Here is an 11,054-nt window from a genome sequence, read left to right as displayed (position 1 = left end):
AAATAAAAAACTGAAAAGTGGGGCTTGCAATATTATTCGGCCCCCTTGCGTTAATACTTTGTAGCGCCACCTTTTGCTCCAATTACAGCTGCAAGTCGCTTGGGGTATGTTTCTTTCAGTTTTGCACATCGAGAGACTGACATTCTTGCCCATTCTTCCTTGCAAAACAGCTCGAGCTCAGTGAGGTTGGATGGAGAGTGTTTGTGAACAGCAGTCTTCAGCTCTTTCCACAGATTCTCGATTGGATTCAGGTCTGGACTTTGACTTGGCCATTCTAACACCTGGATACGTTTATTTTTTAACCATTCCATTGTAGATTTGGCTTTATGTTTTGGATCATTGTCCTGTTGGAAGATAAATCTCCGTCCCAGTCTCAGGTCTTGTGCAGATACCAACAGGTTTTCTTCCAGAATGTTCCTGTATTTGGCTGCATCCATCTTCCCGTCAATTTTAACCATCTTCCCTGTCCCTGCTGAAGAAAAGCAGGCCTTACCATGATGCTGCCACCACCATGTTTGACAGTGGGGATGGTGTGTTCAGGGTGATGAGCTGTGTTGCTTTTACGCCAAACATATCGTGTTGCATTGTGGCCAAAAAGTTCAATTTTGGTTTCATCTGACCAGAGCACCTTCTTCCACATGTTTGGTGTGTCTCCCAGGTGGCTTGTGGCAAACTTTAAACGAGACTTTTTATGGATATCTTTGAGAAATGGCTTTCTTCTTGCCACTCTTCCATAAAGGCCAGATTTTTGCAGTGTACGACTGATTGTTGTCCTATGGACAGACTCTCCCACCTCAGCTGTAGATCTCTGCAGTTCATCCAGAGTGATCATGGGCTTCTTGGCTGCATCTCTGATCAGTTTTCTCCTTGTTTGAGAAGAAAGTTTGGAAGGACGGCCGGGTCTTAGTAGATTTGCAGTGGTCTGATGCTCCTTCCATTTCAATATGATGGCTTGCACAGTGCTCCTTGAGATGTTTAAAGCTTGGGAAATCTTTTTGTATCCAAATCCGGCTTTAAACTTCTCCACAACAGTATCTCGGACCTGCCTGGTGTGTTCCTTGGTTTTCATAATGCTCTCTGCACTTTAAACAGAACCCTGAGACTATCACAGAGCAGGTGCATTTATACGGAGACTTGATTACACACAGGTGGATTCTATTTATCATCATCGCTCATTTAGGACAACATTGGATCATTCAGAGATCCTCACTGAACTTCTGGAGTGAGTTTGCTGCACTGAAAGTAAAGGGGCCGGATAATATTGCACGCCCCACTTTTCAGTTTTTTATTTGTTAAAAAAGTTTAAATTATCCAATAAATGTTGTTCCACTTCACGATTGTGTCCCACTTGTTGTTGATTCTTGACAAAAAAATTAAACTTCATATCTTTATGTTTGAAGCCTGAAATGTGGCGAAAGGTTGCAAGATTCAAGGGGGCCGAATACTTTTGCAAGGCACTGTATATGTATGTATGTATGTATGTATACATATATACAGTGGGGAGAACAAGTATTTGATCCACAGTCAATGGGAAAACCCATTGGCAGTGTATCAAATACTTGTTCTCCCCACTGTATGTATATATGTATATATATGTATATATGTATGTATATATATATATATATTATATGCAAAGCAAATGACTGTCTAGGTGCTCGAAAAATAATTTCAACCAATTATAATTTTTTTCTGTTCATTTCACTCATTTTTGTTGCACTTTTATTGCTTTACAACTTATATATACACAGTGGGGAGAACAAGTATTTGATACACTGCCAATGGTTGGCCAATGGTTGGCAGTGTATCAAATACTTGTTCTCCCCACTGTAGGAAAGTAAATTACATGCAATGACATTTTTCGGCCACCAGGGGGGACCTGACCCCCCTCAAAATCCGCTTATGGGCTCAAACCCTCCTAAAACACCCCTAACAGTACAGGGACTGCAGTTTCGTACATTACATCCGACTGTTGCTTTATTCATTATTTCAGGTTATAATATAAAAATATGAATTGAAATGTATAAGAGATTCTTGAACATGAGGTTATAAATTGTGCTGTTTTTTATTGAATCGGGCGGGTTTTACAGTGTGATTAGACTGGAGACTGTCTTTCCGATCTGGCAACCACACGTCGTGTTTTTGCTGCCACCGAATAGAACCGAAAGAAAAGAAAGACAGCTCACACAACGAGCTTCAAGAGCGTCGAGAAGGTAAAAACACGCACGCACGTACACAAAATGTGCTTCCGGACCAATGCGATATTGCGTTTAAGTCTTGGCGTTTGTCTTGTTCGAGTTAATTGTTGAAATTTTAGCCGAACGCACGGCTAGCTGACATTAGCTAGCTAGCCACCGTCAACTATCCATAACAAGCATTATCCGGAAAACACCCTGATGCTCAGCGTGTGATTTTCACCATTTAAACATATTTATGAACACTTTAGCTGTTCTTACGCGTTCAACTAAGTCGACATGTTTAATTCGGCGGGCGTCGTTTTGTTCTTTAGCGAGGCGAAAGGTAAACAAACGAAGTGTTGCGTACCGCCGCCACCACCGATAGGAAGGCAAGAGGAAATGAAGGCCTAACATCGAAAACGACTGCGATTAGAAGAGAAAAGCGACTAATTCGAGTCACGTTGCTGTTAGACGACGTCTATGTGACAAGGAGACGTCAACACTTCCGTCAGTTGCAAAACTAGACGAGATTGCGTCAACTTTCTCTCCCAGAAGACGTCAGCCTGTAAACGCGTCGTGTTGGCTTCACGGACTATAAAAACTGATTCGAGTTTGGGTTTCACTTATTTATGGATGGTTTAGCTGAGGTAATGGCGAAGAATTTCAGGTTTGAGCTGTTATATTTCTTTTTTTTGGAGTGACAGAACATTCACGGGTGTTATAATGGAGTATTTATACATCGGATCAATATATTGTTAATTTTTTTATGCCGTTACTGCACTAACAACACGTTTTCTGATAAAAAAAAAACAAAAACAAAACAAAAATACTTTTTTTGTGTTTTTATTCTGTACTAAATTACCCAATACTCAAATGGAAAATATTTGCGATAAGCCTTTGACTAATACATATTTTGTGATTGCGCAGTCAAAGCCATTACACGACATGAGTACATTAGCTTAGCTCATGTGCTAATCACTTTTGCTAGCAGACTACACAAATTCGCCAGCTCATTTTTACTCCTTTTCGCAATTTTTAACATAGTTAACCCTTGTGTGCTGATTTTTTTGCGACACAGGGAAAAAAACGTTCAAATTTGGAACGTTGCTTTGAAGTGTAATATCAAAGTCATTTCTGAATATTATTTTACTTGCGACCACTCAAAATGTTCAGTGGCATCAGACCTATCCATACACATATAGTTTTTAATTATTTATTTATTTTTGATGCCCCCTATGGACAATAAAAGCAATATTGTGCTAAGAGCAAAAGTAACTGTCATCTGCATATACAGTGGTACCTCTACATACGATCACTTCGACACACGATCTTTTCGACATCCGACGTAAAATTTGAGCCGCCATTTGTTTCTACATCCGACGAGTTGCTCGAAATACGACGACATGACAGCACTGCAAACGAACCCACGGTGGATTTTCTTATGTGAGAAATCAACACAGTTTTCAAAAAAAGTTGATACAGTTGGAGAAACAAAGAAAAAAGTGATGCTTACCTTTGAAATGAAGATGCAAGTTATAGAAAAATATGAGCTTGGGGTGCGCGTCCCTGAACTGGCTCAACAATACAGCTCCATGGTCCTCTTATGACCACCGTTTGCCACTATTTATAAGTTAAGGTGACAATTATTATTGTGGTAACATTGCCAAGGAAATCGCCAGCTTTGTCACGTTTTTATCATTTATTTAAGAACTTATCCAACACAAAACGCTCATTGTCTTAAGCAGTTGACTGCTCTCAGGAAAACGAAAGTATTATCTCTACCGCACCGACCTATCTCACTGGAGACGTCACCTTCGCGGTGCGTTCAGGGACAGGAAAAAGTGTCCGCCATATTAGAATCCGATTCGTTACATTATTTTCAGGAAGAATTATTAATTCTTCTTCTTCGTCTTATATTATTCTGAATGATTTATTTATAACTTATTTGTTTTTCTATGTTTAATTGTCATTTGTAACAGTGCCAGCAGTATTTATTAAGAATTTAGTGTATGTTTTTAGGCTTTGGAACGAATTAATGGAATTATAATGTATTCCTATGGGAAAATCCTGCTCGACATACGACCATTTCGACTTACAAACAAGGTCCTGGAACGAATTAAATTCGTATGTAGAGGTACCACTGTATGGCGGAAAACACTCAGGTGACTTGAAGTTCCACAATTTGGTTAAATTTCAAAATTGTCCGATATACATGTGTAATACATCATTGGAAAGCTTAAAATCTCCATTTTCTGGGGGAAGAAAAAATTTGGGCTGGCCGTCCACCAAAGATGATGCCAAGAGTTTAGTGCAGAATACACAGAGAGGTAAAAAAGAAACCTGGAGTGACTGCTAAAGACTTACAGAAATCACTGGCACAGTCCAATATCAATATGCACACATCAATTATATGTAAAACCATGGCCAAGAAAGGTGTTCATGGGAGGACACCACGAAGGAAGCCACTGCTGTCTAAAAAACGTTCTTGTTCGTTTAATTTTCGCAAAAAGGCACTTGGACACTCCATGGAAGTTTTGGCAAAAATATTTTGTGGACTGATTTAACCAAAGTCGAACTGTGGGGGTAACACATGACGCCATGTGTGGAGGAAGCTCACCAACATCAACACCTCATCCCCAACGTGAAGCATGGTGGAGGGAGCATCATGATTAGGGACTGTTTTGCTACCTAAGGGCCTGGACAACTTGTAATCATTAATGGAAGAATGGATTGAAAAGTTTATCAGGATGTTTTGCAGGAAAACCTGAGGCCGTCTGTCAAGAATGTTTAAGCTAAAAAGAGGATGGATACTGCAACAAGACTATGATCCAAAACACAGGAGTAAAAAACTTCAGAATGTTTTCAGGAGAACAAAATACACATTCTGGAGTGGCCAAGCCCATACTTGAACCCCATTGAGATGCTGTGGCATGACCTAAAGATAGCGATTCATGTCAGACATCCCAGGAATCTGACTGGACTAAAGCAGTTTTCTAGAGAAGAATGGGCCAAGGTTAGTCCTGATTGATGTGCTAGACTGATCTTTAGCTACAGGAAGCATCTGGTTGAAGTTATTGCTGCCGGGGGGGGCTCAAAATATTAAATGTGATGGTTCACTTATTTTTACCCCTTCTGCCATACTGTGCATATTATCCTCATTAAAATATGACAAGCTAAATGTTTGGGCTATTTTAGACAAAGCAACACTTTTTTCATCTGTGTGATTTTGCCAAAGATCAGATCACATTTGGTGGTGATTTTATGCAGCAATGTGAGAAATTTCAGAATGTGTTCAAAATAGTCCCCACAGACATTTTTGCCAAAAATGTTGAAGAGTTTTTTTTTTTTTTTTTTTTTAAAGACTATTTTTTGACAAAAATGTTGGATTTTTGGTCTTAAAATATATTTTGATTTTTGATTAAAAAAATCTTGCTTTGGTAAAGAAATTTGTCAAAAATGTAGGCATTAAAAATGTTTGATTTTTGGTTAAAAGTCTTTTGTTAACCCTTTTGGTCCGGACGTATTTTGCCCGATTTTGCCTGTTTTTGATGTTGCCTTTATGTTTCAAAGAAAGAAATGTTCACAATTTGTCAAACATGTTGGATTTTTGATAACAAAACGTTTTGATTTTTTTTTGGTCTAATTTATTTATTTTTTTTAAGACAAATTATATTAGACAAGAATTTTGAATTTTTGGTCATAAAATATTTAGAGTTTTGATTTTTAAAAAACTGTTTAATTTGTCAAAAATATGGGATTTTTGGCCATGTAAAATGTTTTTTGGGCCGAAAATATAAATTCTGACTAGTAGTGTTGACTTCAAAGAAGGTAGCATTATGTCATTTACCCAACTGACAGAAATAAACGTGTAATTCATTTAGTTTTAATCAGCATGAAAAACAAAACAGATTTTTGTTTTGCCAAACTGGTTGTCCGGTGTTATCAAAATAAAACCTTTGCAAACATCTGCTTTTACTTTGCAAAACAAAAACCAACATTTTTGCCTTACTTGAAATGGACCGTGTCGTTTTTGCACTGTTTGTTTGAAATTGTGTTCTGTTTTGGGGGAAATAAATTGATTTCATTTTATTTTAAAATCCGGATGTATCAAAAAAATAATACACGCTTGAATCATTTTAATGTCATCCTAGTCCTTTCTCAAAATGACAGTACTAGGGTTTTCATTCTGCTTTTGTCTTTTTATCCCCCCCCCCCAGATTTGAACTTGTGGTTGCACAATGAACGTGTTTGAGCGCAACATGAACTTTGACGCCCTCTTCAAGTTCTCCCAAATGTACGCCGAGCAACACCACGCATGTAAGTCTTCGAAAGCTACGCCACGCTCATTGAAAACTTTTTCCCACGCGCAGATCTCATTCTACGCAGCTGCACTTGAAGAATGTGTACTCCTGCTTGGCGGTATGCATGTTACTGGCCGCCGCCGGTGCCTACACGCACGTGGTCTTGCGCCTCGTTCAGGTAATTTCAGCTGTTGACGTCTACTCATTTACTGCCATTGAACCCATTTGAACGGGGAGTGGTGATAATAAATAATCATGTTTGAGTGCCGTTGATGTCCAATAAGAGCTGGGCAAACTACCTGCAAAAATAATCATGATTTTTTTTTTTTTTTTTCTCCTAGATTTTTCTATAGTTTTTCCATTTTAAACTGGTACCTTTGAAGAATATGATCAAAGCATGAAGAACTAAAGAGTAGTTAAACATTCATGGAGTGGCACTATTGGTCCATGAAGTACATGTTAGATTATGTGCATCCGGTGGGATGCAAACAGCGGTGATTTTAACAACAGTTAGCTCTCTCGGGAGAAAATTAGGCCGACTTCTAACAGACATGTACTCAATGTCTGGGGAGGAGTGCTGCTCTATGATTGTAGTGTTATTGCACCAGTTGTCATGCATGTATAGAGTATCACAAAAGTGAGTACACCCCCTCGCATTTTAGCAGCTATTTAAGTATATCTTTTCATGACACTGACAAAATGACACTTTGACACAATGAAAAGTAGTCTGTGTGCAGCTTATATAATATACCAAAATTTCCCCAATATAAGGCGCACCCGTGTATAATGCCTGGGGGAACATGCTTTTTTTTTTTTTTTTTTCTTGCCGTACTAGAATAAAGTGTACTTGCACATCCACTCAGTGGGTGGCAGTGGCGCTCTCATTTTCAAAGTGCGCGCAGTATTTTTGAAGTAAGCAAGAGCACACGGAAGAGATTCCTGAAGAGCTGGAGAGCTGTGCGCCGTTTTCGAAAGCCGTTTTCCGGCCGGACTCACGCAGCGACCCACTGTCTTCTCCGGTTCTCACGTGTCCGCCCGAGAGGTGCCATTTTCGGCTTGGGATCGTCACGACGACCGCCCTCACCCACGGTTCTCCCTCGGCCGCCGAGAATGCGCTTTTTTCGGGCCGTTTGCCTTTTGGCTTTGACATTTAATACAGTGGTAGACGAGGAAAGACCACTGTTTACTGTGTCTAAAAATGATTGTAGCGGACAGCCGGAAGTCAAATAAATTAAGACGTCACTTAAAGACATTAGACCCCAATCTCATTGATAAGCCGCTTGGTTGTTTTTCAGCGAAAATGTGCCGAATATTGCCAACAATCGTCCCGCTTTGTCAGTGTTATATCTGTAAACCAGTGAGCACTGTTAGCATGCTCAGTATGCTAGCATGCTCAAATAACCCCACATCATTGCAAACTGGAGGTGATACTGGGAGCAGCGAAAATAAAACTGTCCCTCTGTCCAAAGACACTTTTTTTTTTCTCTATTCAGTTTTGTTTTTTCGATCACATTTTGTGGCATATTGTCCTCATGAGTTAATATTTCTAATCAATTTGAATTTGTTATTAGTTCCTGATTTTATTTTTCAGTATCAAATGGTCAAAAATGTACCTTGAGTGTATTTTTAGTTTGGATGTGACTTTTTTTTTTAATTCAGGCAAATTGATGCGCGTTAAGTCTTTTCTGTTACAAACAAAACAATGTTAATAAAGTTATACTTTATAAGTTGATATCTGTTATTTTCTCTAATAGAAAAAAAGATACAATGTGAGGCAGAGGCGTACTTTTAATAGTAATATTATAGACAAATGATACTATTTACAGAGTTTGGGGGGGGCGAAACATTTACGTCTTCCTTGGGGGGGGGCGTAACAGAAAATAATTGAGAAGCACTGCATTATACGTACACACTACTACAGCACACTCACTGGCCTAACTGGTATTGTCACAACATAAACGTTGCATATGTCTGTAAACACAACAGAATTGGTTTTACAAATAAGGAAACCTTATTATTTTGCTTCATCTACATCAAATTATAATCAATAGAAGAATTTATACTAATACTTCGTTGTAGCTCCCAGCTAAGGTACATGTATGGCAAAAGAATATAAGTAAATGTTTTCTCTGAGCTTTTGAAAAAAAAAAACACCTTTGTGAAAGAAACTTCATCACATTCGAGTTCAATGACTGATATTTATATACAAGTTAAAAATAACCCTGTGAGAAGTTCATATATTTCATATTAATTATATTAATAGTAAATAATAATAGGGCTGTCAAAATTATCGCGTTAACAGGCAGTAATTATTTTTCTTTAATGAATCACGTTAAAATATTTGACGCAATTAACGCATATGCCCCGCTCAAACTGATTAAAATGACAGCACAGTGCAATGCCAACTTATTACTTATGTTTTTGGAGTTTTGTCACCCTCTGCTGGCGCTTGGGTGCGACTGATTTTATGGGCTTAAGCACCTATGAGCCTTGTGTAATTATTGACATCAACAATGGCGAGCTGCCAGTTTATTTTTTGATTGAAAATTTTACAAATTTTATTAAAACGAAAACATTAAGAAGGTTTTAATATAAAATTTCTAAAACTTGTACAAACATTTATCTTTAAGAACTAGAAGTCTTTCTATCCATGGATCCCTGTAAGAGAATGTTAATAATGTTAATGCCATCTTGTTGATTTATTGTTCTCATAAACAAATACCGTACTTATTAGAGCTGGGAATCTTTGGGCACCTAACGATTCGATTACGATTACGATTCAGAGGCTCCGATTCGATTATGAAACGATTATTGATGCACCCCCCTCCTTTTTTTTTTTTTTTTTTTTTTTTTTTTTTTTTTTTAAATAAAGTTTTGTACATTAGTTCCAAAATTGTTCAAAAATACTCTCAGGCTAAACCAAACTACTATTTCAGTATCAAGTTAACATATAGCAGTAAACAAATATACAAAAATAACATTAAATAAAAAAAACTCCAGTCCCCATTCTGTATCAGCAGCTTTAAACTACATTCAATTAATTTAATGTTGTGAATCAACCGTTAAAGTTGTTAAAATTGCTCCCGTTATTCCATAATTTCCCTTTTGTCTACTTTTGACATGTGAAAGTTTTAAAACTATTTTAAAGATAGATTCAAGTCAATATTTTACCGATTTAGGAGTATTTTAGATAAAAAGTTAATTAGGTTTGCTTGGAAGGTTCGCTACAACAGCATTGCAGGGAAGTTTACTGCTTTAAGATGGCGGCCGTTTACTAACGCCCGCATCTAGCTTTTTGCAGATGTGCTGCTACCGCTACCGAGTCTATAATCCATCTAGTCCTATATAAATGATATCTACCGTAACATTATGTAGCTTAGCTGTACTTGTAGCAGCTTTTCGGCAGCAGGCAGGTATATTGTTGTGTTTTTTTATCTCGTGGCATGAGTTGAGCTAGAGCCGTGAGTTGAGCGTTGGCATTACCCGAGGGGCCGGTTAATGAGAAGCATAATGTTTAGCTACTCCCGCTCCATTCCGTCCCGAAGCCCGCGCGGCGCGCTGAGTGTGTTGTACTTCCGCTTTACTTGGCATATTTCAATAATCGGAATTTGGATGTTTGTGAATCGTTCTCGAATCTTCCACGGCCGAATCGCGAATAATCTAAGAATCGGAAATTTTGCACACCTCTAGTACTTATGTACCAAATGTTGAATGTACATATCCATCTTTTCTTTCCATTCCAACAATAATTTACAGAAAAATATGGCATATTTTATAGATGGTTTGAATTACGATTAATTACGATTAATTTTTAAGCTGTAATTAACTCGATAAAAATTTTTAATCGTTTGACAGCCCTAAATAATAATAATAATAATAGATTTTAAATTCATATAAATAATAGTACATTTTAAATTCATATAATTAAAAAAAATCGAGAAGTTAAGATATTAATATAAACTAATAAATTTTTAAACTATGGATTTTTTGACCTTGCCTTTTTTTTTTTTTTTTTTTTTGGACCCTGCCTCTTAAAAGAATCGAAAACCGGAATCTGAACCAGAGTCGTTCAATTTGAAACGATGCCCAACCCTATCCATGACAGATTTTCAAAATGTTCAATATGAGCGCCGCCTGTGACTCTGCACACGTCGAGTCGGTATACGAGCTCGTGCCAAACTCCAAACTTGAAATTTTTGGTGCCAAGTCCTAATTTGTTTTGTAGTTGGTGCCTTCTTTGCAAAATTTGTGAAGGCACACTGTAGTGTCTTTGGTGACTGAGCCCGAGCATACTCTACGCAAAATGCCTTTTCTTTTGAACTGAACGGCATTTCTTAACCTGAAAAGATAGAAATGCCTAACGTTACACACAAAAACTTGTGAAAATTTGAGGTCATTCCAATGTAAATTGTCAAAATTATTGGCCTACAAAATGGGGTCAAACATTTTGGAACACCCTGTGATTGTCACTTTAACTTATAAAAACTGGCGAACGGTGGTCGGGGGAGGACCAAGGAGATGTATTGTTGAGTCAGTTCACAGATGCGCACTCCACGCTCATATTTTTCTATAATTTGCA

At 37.8% G+C, this 11,054-nt stretch overlaps 1 protein-coding gene across 4 annotated transcripts in view; it reads left to right on the top strand.

The window, feature by feature from the left end:
- The first annotated feature begins 2,068 nt into the window (after window positions 1-2,068).
- The window catches only part of tegt (testis enhanced gene transcript (BAX inhibitor 1)), a 29,815-nt gene continuing 20,829 nt past the window's right edge, over window positions 2,069-11,054 (top strand). Inside the window, exons 1-3 of one of the 4 annotated variants that reach the window (XM_057857761.1) lie at window positions 2,069-2,210; window positions 6,392-6,468; window positions 6,545-6,653. In XM_057857761.1, coding sequence (XP_057713744.1) covers window positions 6,413-6,468; window positions 6,545-6,653 — 165 coding nt within the window. In that variant the 5' untranslated portion in view covers window positions 2,069-2,210; window positions 6,392-6,412. Of the gene's footprint in view, window positions 2,211-2,677; window positions 2,842-3,264; window positions 5,188-6,391; window positions 6,469-6,544; window positions 6,654-11,054 lie in introns of those variants that run through there. The other 3 variants (XM_057857776.1, XM_057857770.1, XM_057857784.1) reach the window with 3 other exon arrangements.

Source organism: Corythoichthys intestinalis, chromosome 2 (genome assembly GCF_030265065.1).
Source record: "Corythoichthys intestinalis isolate RoL2023-P3 chromosome 2, ASM3026506v1, whole genome shotgun sequence".
Taxonomy (NCBI): Eukaryota; Metazoa; Chordata; class Actinopteri; order Syngnathiformes; family Syngnathidae; genus Corythoichthys; species Corythoichthys intestinalis.
The sequence above is the reverse complement of the archived record's forward strand: the minus strand, read 5'-3'. Positions and strand labels throughout refer to the sequence as shown.